This window comes from Triturus cristatus, chromosome 4_1 (genome assembly GCF_964204655.1).
Source record: "Triturus cristatus chromosome 4_1, aTriCri1.1, whole genome shotgun sequence".
In the NCBI taxonomy this organism is placed as follows: domain Eukaryota; kingdom Metazoa; phylum Chordata; class Amphibia; order Caudata; family Salamandridae; genus Triturus; species Triturus cristatus.
This window is the reverse complement of record NC_140585.1, coordinates 291,790,543-291,806,569: the sequence shown is the minus strand read 5'-3', so window position 1 is coordinate 291,806,569 and position 16,027 is coordinate 291,790,543. Positions and strand designations below refer to the sequence as shown.

Here is a 16,027-nt window from a genome sequence, read left to right as displayed (position 1 = left end):
ATCGATCATAGTCGCACTTCATAAACACTGGGGTGACATGTTACGAGAACCCCCAATGCACTTGACAATCCAATACTTACAGGTTATGGGGCGGGGTCACCATCTGATTAAATGGTTCACCTCTCTCCTCACGCATCACACGGCGGCAATGCTACTCCCCTTACGGGTGCACTGGGAAGGCGATCTACTGCGGCCCTTCACGGACGCAGGATGGAGCAGGGTTCTGGAGGGGCTGAACAATGAACCATGCAACATGAGATTTCGCCTAATACAATATTACATTAGCCAAAGGGCATACCTCACCCTGGCAAAAATCAACAAATACTATGACCATGCTAATGTTGCCTGCCCGCGATGCCAGTTGATAGATGCAGATCTGTTACACATGATATGGAGTTGACCTTATCTGGGGGATTATTGGGAATCAGTGGTGTCCTCCCTGTGCCACTACACAAGCCGCACGATCCCTCTAAACTGTGAAACCTGTATACTGCACCTCTACGGTAAAACTAAAAACTTACAAGTAACATCCCAGTTCATTGCACTGGGATTAATCGTAGCGAAACGATTGATCACTAAAAGATGGTGATCCCCTCAACCTCCTGCTGTGCTTGCCTGGAAGCGCTCACGACACGTGTGGTCCAAGGCAGAAAGTGTTGCACTGTGTAGAGAGGACACGCTGGGTCTGTGTAAAATATCTATTGCAGTACATTAGGACACAATTCTACAGGAATTGCTTGACGGGGAGGAGGCCACAGAGACGACACCTGCGGACACAACAGACAGCCCCTAACATAGATCCAACGAAAACGCAAAGGGAGCTTTCCACAGACGAGACTTCATGGTAGACCCGTCCATGTACCGGATAGTTAGATATATACCAGGCAGAGCCCACACGTGACGAAACGGATGTATATCCAAGTCACATACTGCCGCGACCCGATGAACACTACTCCAACAGATTAGGGTGCCATTCCCAGTTAATACCTGTCCTAGTCTTTAGTTGTCCCCGACATTATTCCCCACCTCCCCAGTCAACAACCCCAATCATGGCACACACTTGGTCAGCCCACAGGCGAAGCGCTCCACAAACAATTGCGAACACACACAACAGAGTACGCACTGTCTGTAGAAACACGAGCAGCTACGTCACACACAATATCCCACATCAATGTTGAAGTTGTAATGCATGCCTTGCTGCGGGAATGCAAGGATTGCAATCTCTTGTAATCATGCAACGTGCCCGATAAAATGCAACTGTCTGCCTTGTTCAAAGCTGAAAACAATAAAGGCAGATTGAAACAAAATACAATTACTCCTACAACCTATTTGTTATATGGCAAGATGAAAGCCCTGCACTGCAAGACCCACTTACGTTCCTCAATGAGAGGCATCCCAGGAACCAAACTGAACCCTCCACCCAAAAACACTCACAAGTGAAGGATTTTAAAAAGTCGCCTCTGATTTGTTGTTCAGGATACACTGATTATAGTGAGCAGTTCACTGATGTACTTATGAAGAACACCAATGATCTTGCATTACAATATACTTCAGTTGTTGGCAAATGGTTTTGTTTTCACGCTCATCACACTACTATTCATATAAACCTCTCCAGTCAAAAAGCTCGCTTTAGATAAAATCACAATTGCAGAATCGACTGACAGTATACAACAAATAAAGCCGCTCGAATGTGTTAAATGAAATAATTTTATTGAATTTTTATGTTAAAGTGACGTGACAGTACAAAACTATGCATATCTCCCTGCAACATTTCTTGGAACAAAAAAAGCTGTACAAAAAAGGCCTATTTCACAACAGATAAACAACTAAGATTTTTTTATTTCAGAAGCCTAAATTGTACACAAACCAACTGGATCCAACATTTTAGCAGCTCACTGATTTTGAAAGTAAATACTGTAAACTGCATACAGACTAACAAGTGAAAATATAATTCTGCCCAGTTCCATACAAAAGTTATAGTAGCAAGAGACCTCCACTTCAAAGAAGCCCATGAACTTAACAGAAAGGCTTTAAGCAGTGACAGCATTGGAAACACACAAGGTGAGGTGGACGGACCCATCTCAATCCACATGTGATGGTCTGGAGTAGTAGGTAGGGTATGGTTTCAGCCAAGCGTGCAGAAGATGGTAGTACATGTTTCTTCACAGTGATCCATTCAAGCAGGAACAAGCATTGAATGGAGATGGGTGACAAAACAAAGACTACTGTTAAGTAATCTGATGTATGCTTTTGCTAATCACTGAGGTGGGAAAAAATAGAGTAGAGGGTGGGCTGACAATACAGCTCGACATGCACTAGTACCTCACCTCCGGTTACATATATTTGCTGAAGCAAGATGGTATGAAGAACAATGATCAGTATTTTATGGAAAGGGATACCCACAGAGTCCATATAAAGGCACTGTCACACCATGGGCAATTACTATTTCTAAGTTTAGCCACAGTTTGAACAACGCCCAGGTGGAGCACAAGTTGATTAGGACTACAGAGACATCTGCAAGTCAACAATTTGAAAGGCTGTCTTTCAATGTCCCAGCCCTTGGACACAGGCACTTGGGACCCATGATCACTTTCAGCTAGGCCATATTTAAAAACTGCCTGAAGAAGGGTTTGCATATAGCTCACCAAAAACCTGTGCTCTACATTACAGTACAAATCACTTTAAAACTCAGCTTTTCACAGGAGAGAACACAGTACAGATTTTGGACTGGTCAAGGGAACAAAATGGTAATCAGAAAGATAAAACTGTATAAACTTGTGCGTGTCAGCAATTCTATTTTCAAAGGAGTAGTGCCCAAGGTTTGGTGGGGTGTGCAGGGTGCTTGTCAATGTTGCTGCGTAAGATCAATCCAAGCAAGTCCATTCCTTTGCATCTCTCCTTCTATGGGGATTTATTTTGGTTTCTTTTAGGTCTGGCAGCATTCAACAACGGCAGGACCATGTGCGGTGGCAGCAGTGAACTTGGTACTTTGTATAGCGAACTGAACATAGTGATTCCTGCTAAGCAGAGCTCACAGTTATCACAAAGCAACAAGTAAAAGGCTAACACGACTTGCCCAAGGCCACACTAAGGTTTGGGGAGAGCAGGGACTGAAATCTTAGATGTGAGTCCCATACACTTCTTGCAAACCCACTTTTTGTTTTAGCATTTTTTTCCTTAACTATCATCAGTTTAAAAAAACACAGGCAATAAATAGCAGTCATACAAAAATAAAATAAAAAATATTTCTCTTCAGCATAGATGTGGCCAGGGTGTCAGTTTAAAAGCAGAGATCAGCTTTCCCATAGAGGTGGTCTTTGGCCTTCTATTTTTTTTCTTTCAAAAGGTGCAAAATGCAATGGAACAGCCCTGGCATGTCTTCCTCACCCCCAAAAATATGTCTGAAAATCTTTAGGAGAAAATAGGGTTAACCTCTAGGAAGCCATCCTGTCGTAGCAGGCCTTCCCGACTAGCATGTCCCTAGTCAACCTATCCAAGTCTCTTGAGAAGCAGTTTCAGACCCCACAACAGGATATGAGGCACCTAGACATTTACAAATGAATTTCAACTGCTGGGCAAGTCAGGGTAAACCACCTTTGGATCCTTCTGGAGTCTAGTTACCAAGTCTTCTCCCATATAACATGCTGAAGTGCAGAACCCGGAAGGGCAGCGTTAGAGGCAGCATATTCCAACTGAAGCATCCTAGAATGAAAGAAACCAGACTTTAACCTAGGAAACAAAGGACGGGTCATTTACAACTCCATTTTATTTACAACCATTTCATCTTACGTGGGTTAAATAGCAAGGCCCACAATTTCAATCACAGAACATTTAGACATCTTTCTTTTACTACCCAATTAGGGAACTAGTAGCACATGTGACATTCAGAACTTATGTGGACAGATTTTGTCATCAAAAGAGTTCATCGGCCGATGATATACAAAGAAAAGGTAGAAGAGCCCTCGGGCGGGATAAGACTTGGCAAACAATTATCAGTTGGAAACAACTGCATTATTTTGAACCACTTGTAACAGGTGCACTGCATTCCATCTTTTTAGCTTATCCGAGTCCTTATATAAAAGGACTGTCCACAAGTAAATCATTGTCACGTTCCATTTGTACACAAATACAAGCAAACCCACACTGATCGCAGTAGCACAGTAAGAGATAAAAGACTGACTTGAAGGTGGTCAAGTCATTACCAGTAAGGGAGGTCAATTCAAGCATTCCATCCATGACTTATTGTCTTTCAGCGAGTCACTAAGTGGCACTTAAACAAGTCCAGTAGCTTTCTGTGTCAAATGAGACAAGCTACAAGCACCAATTAGACCCAACAGGGTTGAAACCGGTCTGTGGTGTGTTCCTTTATGAAGTGGACGTGGTCTAACAGTTACGGCTGGAAAGACCATTTGGCCAAAACTAGGTTAAACATAGAAGCAGGAATAAAGGATGACAATGAAAATGCAATGAGCATATAGTAAAGTGTATGGTGGAAGTGACTATCAAACACTGACAACTGATCTGAAGATTGCAGTTCATAACAATGTTTACATACTCCAGCTCTGCTACTTTTAAAGCTAGACCAATGTTTAAGCTACGTTTTCGCATAGGTTACAAATGGTACCTTGATAATTATTGTGAATCTTGGGCATCCAGCATAGACTCTTTCAAAAGGTTATAGGCTCCGGTCGATTTGAAGTCTTCACTTACAAGACAAGTTATTTTTAAAACATAAGCTATGGGAGCGTGGAATGATCTCCTCAGTGCTGCCGATCCCTGTGACTGCACCCCCCTCCCCTCCAGTGCTTAATTTGAGCTCATGGTTTCCGGTGCTCGGCATCCAGTTGTCAACACTAGCACTTATGACAATCTGCCACAGGGTGGCGCGGTTTGTCTGGTGTAGAATGACGTTCTGGTATCTACTTAGACACCGACTCTGCGCGCTGACGTCAGTTCTTTCCACAACATTCCACGCCAGAAGCGCAGAGCCATGCAAGACAAGGGAGTCCCTTACTATAGAAGTCAGTTCATAGAACGGGGAGATGGACAGACCATTATTTTCCCCACATTCTTCCCGCGTCTGCATCCTTCTAAGGAGGGAAGAGAGGCTCCACCGTCTGAATCCAAAAAGTGGGCTTTCATTTTATCTGGATTGCACAAGACCATTCCGGGTGGATGATCAACTCTTTGTTGGCTATGTGGGCACCAGAAAGGTTGGGCCGTGCAAAAACAAACCATCTCTCAATGAGTCGTTCTATGCATTAACATCTGTTAGTCCTTGGCGAAAAAGGAACCTCCACCAGGGCGATGGCATCCACTACTGCTTTGGGACGTGGAGTCCCCCTCAGTGACATCTGCCAGGCTGCCACGTGGGCATCACTGTACACGTTCACTAAACATTATTGCCTGGATAGTCAAGTCCAGAGAGACGGCTTCTTTGGCCGTTCAGTTCTCCAGGACTTTCTGGTGTGAACTTAGTTCTCAGACCCACCTCTGGGGTTATTATTGTTGGGGTATCTTTCTAAGCTAAGGAATCTATAACTAATAGTCTCTTTCAGATTAACAAGTTACTTACCTTCGGTAACGATATATCTGTAAGAGACATATATTCGTTATAGATTCCTTACCGCCTCACCCATCCTCCCCGTTCTGTGAACAGACTTCTAGAGTAAGGGACTGCCTATCAGGGCCCTGGTTTTGTGCACCAGTGGTGAGTGTCCTACATGGCTCTGCGCTTCTGGCGTGGAATGTCATGCAAAGAACGGACGTCATTCTGGCCATCATGACACCAACGATGAACGCGGAGTCGACAGACGCCACCTACTGACACCCAGGGGTACTGCTGAAGAAAAACTCTCCGGATCCAGTCTGACGCCTGGGGGTAATTCTAAGGTAAGGAATCTATAACTAATATACGTCTCTTACAGATATATCGTTAGCGAAGGTAAGTAACTTGTTCTTCTAGGATCCCAAAGCCACTTTGGGAAGAAAAGAAGGCCAAGTTCGAAGGACTACCTTGTCCTGATGAACAGCAAGAAAGGAGGTTTAGAAGAAAGGGCTTGAAGCTCACTCACCCTGCAATTAGTGGTGATGGCCACCAGAAAAGCAGTCTTTAAGGTCAAGAGTCTGAGAGGACAATTATGAGTCAGAGAGGACAATTATGTAGTGGCTCGAAAGGAGCACACAGGAGGTAAGTTAAGACCAGATTTAAGTCCCATTGGGGCATTACGAAAGGAATAGGAGGAAAGAGGTGAGTAATGCCCTTAAGAAATCTATTTACAACAGGGGACTTGAAAAGAGAAGGCTGATCAGGAAGAAGAAAGGCCGAAATGGCTGAAAGATAGCCTTTAAGGGTGCCCAGAGCAGAGCCCTTCTGGGCAAAAGGAAGAGGATAACCTCTGAAAGAGGGGCACAAAGGAGATCCACAGCCTTTGCTGTGCACCATGCCACAAATCTGTTCCATCTACAGTCATACACCGATTTAGCGGAGGGACGCCTGGCTGCCAAGATGACATTACAGACTTCGGGAGGAAGGTCAAAAGCTGTCAACTGTCGCCGCTCAATCTCCACACAAGGAGATGGCGACCGGACAGGTTCGGTAGAGGACCGTCCTCTGCTGTTGCAAAAGAAGATCCTTCCGAAGGGGCAGTCTGATCGGAGGATCGATGGCCATGTTCAAGAACTCGGGATACCAGACCCTTCGTGCCCAATCCGGAATCACAAGAATGACTTGGGCCCGGTCGCGCTTGATCTTCAGCACTCTGGGCAGAAGTGGTATAGGCAGAAGGCGTGTAAAAGACAGCAATTCCACTCGTGACACAAAGCATCGCCAAGCGAGTGCCGCCTTGGAAATTTTCAACGCGCAGAATTGCACGTTCTCTTCAGTGGCGAACAGATCTAACCAAGGCTCTCCCCACCGCTGAAAGACCTTCCACCACCTCTGAGTGAAGAAGTCATTCGTGAGCCATCATGCACCGGCAGCTCAGCTCATCCGCCCTGGCGTTCAGATAACCTGCCAGGTGTTTAACCACCAGGGACATGCCCTGATGTAATAGCCAAATCCAGAGTCGGAGGGCCTCTTGACATAGGATCCACGACCCCACCCAGCCCGATTTGCTGCAGTAGCACATGGCGGTGGTGTTGTCCGTGAACACCTGCACTATTCTTCCTTTGACAGAAGGAAGAAATGCTTTCAGTGCAAGAGGGATCGCCCGGAGCTCCAGCAGATTGATGCAGAGCCCGGACTCCGCCGGAGACCAGAGGTCTCTGACCTCCTCTCCCATGTGGCCGCCCCATCCCAGAAGGGATGCATCTGTCACCACTGTGAAGTCTGGTTGGGGAAGGGAGAGGAATCTGCTGTTGACCCAAACCTGGTTCGTTAGCCACCCCTGCAATTGATGTGCAGTGCCCTCCGAGATCTGGACAACCTCGGGAAGATTTCCCTGATGCTGAGCCCACTGGAACTTCAGGTCCCACTGCAGAGCCCGCATATGCCACTTGGCAGAATGTAGGAGGCCATGAGGCCCAGCAGTCTCAGGGTCATTCTCACTGAAATCCGGGATAGAGGCTAACACATCGGTATCATAGCCCGAATATCCCGGACTCGCTGTTCGGGAGGGTAGGCCCGAAACTGCTCGATATCCAGAACTGCTCAGATGAAAAGGAGCTTCTGAGAGGGAATAAGGTTCGACTTCAGCATGTTGATAGTGAACCCCAGCAAGGGCAGAAGGTCCGCCGTAGTCTGGAGGTGGCAAACGACATCCTGTTGCGAACTCGCATTCAACAGCCAGTCGTCGAGATAGGGGAAGACTGGGTCCCCTGATCTGCGCAGATGAGCTGCGCCTACCGCCATCACTTTCGTGAACACCCGCGGGGCGATGGCAAGGCCAAAGGGGAGCACGGTACACTGAAAATGCTTGTGGCCTACCGTGAACCGTAGGTTACGCCTGTGGGCCAGCAGAACGGGGATGTGAAAATAAGCATCATGCAAGTCCAACGCTACCATCCAGTCTCCCGGGTCAAAAACAGACAAGATCTGAGCCAATGTCAACATTTTGAACTTCTCCTTCCGGAGGAAGCGGTTGACGTCCCTGAGATCCAAGATAAGACGCAGGTCTTTGTCCTTCTTGGACACCAGGAAGTAGAGGGAATAACAACCACAACTTCTGGCACAGGGACTCACTCGATGGCTCCCTTGGCTAAGAGCTGAAACTTCCTGACGGAGAAGGGCCAAGTGATCCTCCAACATGCGATGAAGTGTTGGTGGCATGGAGGGAAGGGTAGTCTCAAAGGGGAGGAGTAGCCCCTTCGGCCTACCTGCAAAACCCACCTGTGCGACTTGATGTGCCAGTGGGGGAGAGGATGGGGAATCCTGCCACCCACTGGCAACTGGAGGCCCTGAGAGGTCGGACTAGGAAGGCTTGGAGCGGATGCAGAGGGGGGCACTTGTGGACTGGCCTGCTCGCTGGCCCCATGACCCACAGCGCTGGGTCCCATGTCCCAGGCCGCGCTGAAGTTGAGTAGCTTGCGCTGGCCTGTGGCCCTGAGTGGAATGTGGTGGGGCACCCCTTCTGTAGCCACGAAAGGCAGACTGAACCGGGCGAGAGGTGGCAGCAAGTCCCAAGGATCTAGCCGTAGCCAGAGAGTCCTTAAAGCGATCGAGCGCATTGTACGCCTTGTCGCCAAACTTGCGACAGCCATCAAAGGGCATGTCCAAAAGGGTCGATTGGACTTCCCCGGGAAAGCCAGTGGAACTCAGGTATAGCGTCTCAAGCCTACTGATGTAGAAATCGTTCTACCTAGCAAGTTGGCAGTATGCAGCTCTCGCTGCGTCTCTACCCTCTGCAACCGCACGGGCGAGTATAGTCCGGGCTTCCTCCGGGCACTGTGGCAGCACTTGTGCAACCATGTCCCACACAGAGTGGGTGTAGCGGCCCAAGAGACACGCGTTGTTGACCAACCGCAGACCTAAGCTGGTGGAGGAAAACATCTCCTTCCCAAGATTATCCAGCTTCTTGGATTCTCTATCTGGGGGAGCAGCAGGGAACATGCCCTCAGAGGTCGAGGCTTGGACCACCAAGCTCTCAGGGGTAGGGTGTTAGGAGAGGAAAATGGGGTCACCCCGGCGGTGGGGTCGGGCCATCATCCTATCCACAGGAGCCCCTGTGCTGGGCTTGGACCAAGTACCCAGAAGGATGCTGGTGAGGGCCTCATTGAACGACAGCAGGGGCTCCGAGGAGGCCGCTGCCGGTTGAAGCACCTCAGTCAGGTTAGTTCGGATTGCCACCGTAGGAAGTTCGAGGCCCAAGGCCTCAGCCGCCCTACACAACACCACAGCTTAAGAGGCTCCCACCTCCGTGGCCACGGTAAGGGGAGGAAGCATAAAAAGGTCTGGGGAGGTATCCAGACCACTGGCATCACCCAACTCCTTTCTCCAATCCGGCTCTTCTAGCTGGTCTGCCAGAGGGTCCACAGACCCCTCCCAGTCCTCCTCATCCTCTCCAGGCTGCCACTCAGGGAGAAAAGGAACGCCAGGATAGAACAGTGGTACAAAAGTATCGGTCAACACCGGTCCGGCTCAGTGTTCGGTTGGAGGGGGAGGCCGGGGTCGATGTCAGCCAGGGACCCAACCGGCATCGGAGGCGGCAGAGGTGTTGTCACTGGAATCGGCACCGGGGGAGGTGTCGTGAGGTCAACCGCCGCTGATACGGATCCAAGCCTGGATCTCTGGGGGCCCAGCGGCATCAGGGCCCGGATTCACCAGCATCGAAGGCCTAGAGCCCCCAGCAGAGTCTGCGTGGCCCGAAGGCACGCCGGCGGAGTCGGGCTGCCCAAAGGTGGAGTGGAGGGCCTCGTAAAAGGCACAAAGCTGGGCAGGGGACGCTCCAGCTCCCGGGAAGGGAGGGAAGCTCCGAGTCATCCTAGCACACTCCGTGGGCGGAGCTGAAGGACAATAACCTTCCGCGTCTCGCGTTGCGTCGTCCAACGGAGGTGGAGAAGGTGAAGAGCGACAGTGCTTCTTCTTGTGCTTCGACTTACACGAAGACTTAGATGAAGAGTGATGGTGGGACTCCGCGACCAGTCCCATGACCTCCCTCTCGACCGGGACCTCAAGCGGCACAGTGCTGGCTGCCGGGCCTCCAGAATCTTTTGGGACCGCTCCCGCAAAGACTTCGGGTTCATGGCCTGACAGTCTGAGCACGACGTCGGGCCGTGTTCGCAATCCAGGCACCAAAGGCACACGAGGTGCGGATCCATGACTGACATCAGCTTGTGACCAGAGTCACAAGGCTTGAAGCCGGTCCAACGACTTGAGATCCCTCGTGCACCAGGAGTTGTAAAGACTTCAAAAAAGATGTTGACAAAAGTCGAAAAAGGTTAGCCAAAAAATGACTAAGGGTACCGCTCTCTCGGGATCTGCGCAGGCTGGCGCGGAAAAAGAAAGAACTGACGTCAGCGCGCCGGGGCGATGTCTTAGTAGATACCGCGATGCCTTCCGGCAATCACGACGCCAACGACTAATGCAGAGTCGACCGACACCATCTACCGACGCACAGCGGTACAGCGGAAGAAAAATTCTCTGGATCCAGTCTGATGCCTGGGCGAAATACTAAGGTAAGGAATCTATAACTAATAGTCTCTTTCAGATTAGTCCAATTTGTCACACTTGTAAGAGTGTGATGGTTAGTAGTTGTGTTAGTACGGTCATGGGCTGTGATGGCAAGAGCAATGGGTGGTGGAAGCTGCAGTGGGCTCCTGACCAGGGCCCTCCCGCTTATATTTTTTATTTTTACAATTTAAGCACTGCTTGTCCCCTTCTCTCCGATGGGAGCAAGAACTGAAGCTCCAGCTTCCCACCTGCTGCAGTGCCTGAAACTAAGATTAATAATTACTTAAGTTTGTTTCCAACTTCAAAGTGGTCTGTGGACTTTCAATACTGGTATTCCGCAGTGCTCATCCCTCTTCCCAAAAACTAGACATGCATTTAAAACTGAGAAACCCGTTGGGACGCTGGAAAAGACCTCTGAAAACCAAGACAACATGGAGAAATCTGAGATTTTTGGCCACCCTACCCTTACGGGGTAGAGCCAACAAGGTCTGTAATGGCAAAATTAGCAAACATGATGGCTCAGAATGTGGCTTAAAGTAAGTATGAGTGGATGAAATGGATTTAAATATTACATTTATCAACACTTTCTTCTGGAAAGAAGAAGGCAGGGGAGACAGCAGGTGTAGGTCAGTTGGATACTGTGGAGGGGAGACTAGAGATTTGCAGGATCTTCTTGTGTCCAGAGGTCAAAGTGTGCGGGATCGGAGGGGCTTAAAATGCCCATACTTTTCTTAATATGACAAAAACAGCTCCCCAACTTTGTTACAAAGCAGTAGTCCTAGGACGCCGACATTCGAGACAACTCAGCTGAAGTGGAAGGGAAGAGAGTTCAGGGTGCTGTGAAGCTGAGGAATGGAAGGATAGCTGAACAATAAACAAGCCTTCTTGCCAGGGTGTCTGCTGCCTGAAAGAAATGTAAATGTGCACATTCTTTAATCTGCAAATTTAAAGGCTACTTGGAAACCGATATTGGCTTTGATTGATGAGCTGTGGAGTGCTTTAAATGGAAAGTTATAAAAAAATGTTTGCACTAGGTACACTTTGATTACTCAGATCTATATTTCGGAAACACCATCTTAAAACTATATCTTTTTGTACACTTTCTGGCAGCCTATCTTATCCTGTGCGTAATGAAAGTTTAAAGCAATAACGTATATATTCATAGTGCTTATAAATATTAATGTGCACTTAAAAACAAAAGTCACTATTCCCCCAAAGCACCAACCAGAATTCAATGTTGTGGCTCTCTGGTTACATGCACGGACATCTGCAGTGATTGCATTAACAAATTAACCACCAGAGGTTTCACAACATAAAATAGTACATCTCTCACTGATTAGTTTAACTTGCATTTATTTTTCATTTAAGGCATAGGTTATTGTATAGGCAGTTACTTGAAGGTAAAAGACTGACAAAATGGTTACAGAATATTTTGATATTTTTAGCCACACTTTTAATCCCACCCCCATGCTTACTGACAGCACCCCCAATGGACTCAGGATAACAATTCCCATTCTTTTTTAAATGCACTTAAACTGCTGCTTAGTTTCAACAGAGGCGAGTCCAAACTGGAAACAATGAGAAATTTAAAATGAAAAAGGCACAAATTTGATGCCACACAATGGGTGTCCTAGGAAGGTACCAGAACCGGATTCCCCCATCTATTAGCAAAGACAGGCTGAGCCCAATAACCACTTGAATACAGTGATCAAGAGGAAGAAAGCAGATCTCCTTTAAGACCTTACAAATAGCACAGTATGAGTGGCAAAGTAGGTCCAAGCAGGATTTTTTAAAAGTGTTTTTAGGTCGTGCCTAGGCAGCGCGCATGAGCTGTCTGGAAGACCTGCTGTTATTACTATATGGAGTGTAATCCCACCTGCTGCTTACCATATGTTGACTGCAGCATCTCTCTTCTTTGGTGGCTACTTATTGGTTCACACTCATGATACACCACTTCCGTCTGGAGCGAAGGAGCACAGCTGGACTGCACATTAATTCTCTTTAATTAGTGGCCGTCTAATTTAATGCTGGTACTATTTCTTCCACTCCACCTCCCATTCCTTACGCAGTCTTTGCGAAGCCGCTTTATGTTATGGTTTGGAAGAAGAACTGTTTGTTTGAAATTGTTGCTTTTCCCTCCATCGCTGCTTATTTTGTGCCTGCATATTTTGGGTGGGTTTTCACAGGTATTGGAACACTTTACATTAAGTGATTTACGCAGACACACAGGATGTTGAACCTCCGAGACTCGAACCCTGTTCGCCGGCCTCAAGGTCAGCCGCTCTAGCACTTACGCCATATCCACTCCCCTCGACTCAGCATGTAAGATGGCGGACACTCATTGAGAATGCAGAATTATAATGCATTCCCATTATGCGTTCCAAAGCTGCGCAGCCATCTTGTTTTCTACTGCTTGCCTAGTTTAAAATCTGGAATCTGAAACATGTGGAGCTCCTAGATTGAAAGCTCGTCTTCCAGCCGATTGGAAAAGAATTCCCCGTCCAACCATTACCCTTGAATGCTCAAAAGAATTTAGGTACATACAATGGAGATTATGTCAAATATATGGACACAGAATAGGAAACATTCTGACTTGCTGAATACTTTTCAGGCAGCCAGGTTGGGCACTCCACCGAATCATGGGCTGCTGCTCATATTGCCATATTCCCGAAGAAGGGGAAACCCCCCGACCAACCCGGGTCATACCGTCCGATATCGCTCCTTAACTGTGATGGCAAACTATGCGAAATTATTAGCAAACCGCATGGCTCCTATCGTTGCGGGACTGGTTTCACTACAACAACATGGTTTTGTGCCGGGGCGTGGGACGGTAGATCATGTTAATAGGGTCATCGCACTTCTCGACGCCGCGCAGGCTGAGTCCAGATTTCTGGGTCTTGCCCTGCTCGACGCCGAGAAGGCGTTTGACCGCGTATCCTGGAAGTTTTTGTGGGAGGTCATGACTCGCTTGGGATTTAGCTCTAACTTTCTCCTGGCTCTCCAGATATTTTATCAGTCCCCAACTGCAAGGATTTGCGCCATGGGCCTTAAATCTGAGGAGGTTCTGATCAGTAGAGGGACCCGGCAAGGCTGTCCTTGTTCTCCAATTCTTTTTGCCTTTTATATTAATCCTTTTGTTAAAATGCTCGAGCTTAGCCTACAGATTCCCCCTTTCATAGCTCATGACGTGAAGTATAATGTTCTCGCGTATGCGGATGATATTGCCTTTATTACATCTGATTTGAACATGGATTTACCCTCCATAGAATTGTTAGCTGAATCTTTTGGGAAATATTCTGGATATAAACTTAACAAATCCAAAACACAATGTCTGTGTACAGATCAAACTCTTGCACTTGATAACAGGATTATGGAAGAAGTGGTCTATTTGGGCATTAAGATCAGGCCTAATTTGGAGGAACTCGTCAATACCAACTGGACTGAGATATTGGATAAATCGAAACACGCATTGGAATCTTGGCAGAGTTTACATCTGACTTTGGTCGGCAGAGTTAATTTACTTAAAATGATTATATTACCCAGAGTACTTTATTTTTTTCGTGCTGTCCCCCTATTAATCCCCAGGCCCCAAATTCGCCAGTTACAGTCAATTTGTGAAAAATATTTATGGGCCCCCGGAAAAATCCGTAGAGCTTCACGCTTTATGACGCTCCCTCTTGTCCGTGGGGGTTGGGGAGTACCGGACTTCCCACTCTACCAGATGTCATGCTTACTTTTAAGAATGCGTACCCTCCTCGCCGGAGAGGTAATATCCAATATGGCAGAAAATCCATCGATTTACCATATTACTCTTGGTCCATTTGCAAAAAGTTGTCTGATCTCTAACTTTGACAGTAGTTATTACAAACATACACGGTTCAAAACTATCATATCTGCCTTTAACACATGGAAAAGTGTCAGGAAAATGTGTAATATACCTAAAATCACAATATATACCCCATTCAGGGCTCCACGCTTATTGCCGTCAATTTTTGGCGATGTAGTTGCACGATACTGGTACTCTAAAGGTATCACATGTCTTGGCGACTTCGTCTCTGCTGATGGTTTCCTTCTTTCCTTCGATACACTTAGAATACAATTCGATTTAGATAACAATCAATTCTTTAAATATTTACAGATTCGGGATTTTCTATATAAACACACCATGCCATGGTCTTCAAATGACGTTATTGATGCTATCAGACTACAACCACCCATTGGAACTATCTATAAACACTTATTAACATATCGTATAGATGACATTGATAAAACTAATGAGAGATGGTCAGGCAAGTTAACATCTGCCTCTATCAACATTCAAGAATCTATTAAAATGGCCCATATGATTTTCTTTTCCGCATCATTAAAAACACAATTATATAAAACCATTTTTAATTTATATCACACTCCGGCTGTGATGATGAAATGGGGTAATTCACCTTTATATTCTAACTCTGGTGAATGTTTTCGTTGTAAAGCAGGAGAAGCCGACTTATTGCATGTCTTTTTATTGCATGTCCGTCTTTAACATGTTTTTTTAATCAAATCTCAAATTTTCGCGGCCATGTTCTCAGGAAACCTGTAGTATTTTCACCAAAGTTAATCCTACTGGGTATAGGGGATGAAATTATTGTGGGGCATCCTCTATTTGAGTTTCGTTCTTTTCTTTTCATTATCGCTACCACAATCCGCTTATCCATAGCAACAGCCTGGCTGCAACCGCAAGCCCCGAGTTTTGATATATGGCGATCTAAGCTTTTCACTTTGTATAATACTGAAACTACTATATATTTGTTAAAAAAAACCTCGCAAAAGAAACTTAGGTCTTACAATTTGGCGCCCTTTAAAAGATTATTTTGATGTTTAACTAATATAAGTTGATATCACAGAACGAGATATATGTGATTTAAACTGTTCTATGTTTGTGATACATTGTAATTGTCGGTTTGTGGAACAATAATAAAAAATTTTAAAAAAATACAGAATAGGAAACAGAATACTAACACCTGGAAAAGAAGGGTTTTAGGAAAGACCCACATCAACGTTCTCCGTAATATTAAAAATAGAGCGGGACAAAGCCCTATGAATCCAAAGACCAAGAAGTTGAGTGCAAGCCTCATTTATCACTTCACAAAAGCCAGACTAAGAGCTATTTAGCGATCAATGCCCAACCTGCAGAAGCAGCTCTCTGTAGCATAGCCTCCATGCTCACATATTAAGTGAGCGGGTGTATGTCTAAAAGAGTTTGAGAGTGTGCTGGAGTCCGTGACTGGTTAACAACTGGCTGAAATATATTTCTGATTAAACAGATTCTGTGGATGAGTAACAAACAAGTACATCAGCACCAACTGTTTCTGACCTGCCAGGACAGGACTTTGCCTTTCTCCAGTTTCTCTAGCCTGAGACTTTGGTTTTCTA

At 46.4% G+C, this 16,027-nt stretch overlaps 1 protein-coding gene across 2 annotated transcripts in view; it reads right to left on the bottom strand.

Annotated features, from left to right (window-relative positions):
- Nucleotides 1-1,693: 1,693 nt before the first annotated feature.
- The window catches only part of CREBL2 (cAMP responsive element binding protein like 2), a 294,140-nt gene continuing 279,806 nt past the window's right edge, over nucleotides 1,694-16,027 (bottom strand). For both annotated transcript variants that reach the window (XM_085652104.1, XM_085652105.1), the window contains one exon: nucleotides 1,694-3,702. Coding sequence is in view for 1 of the 2 variants with exons in the window: in XM_085652105.1 (XP_085508231.1) it covers nucleotides 3,701-3,702 (2 nt within the window). In the remaining variant the exon portion in view is untranslated. The remainder of the gene's footprint in view (nucleotides 3,703-16,027) is intronic.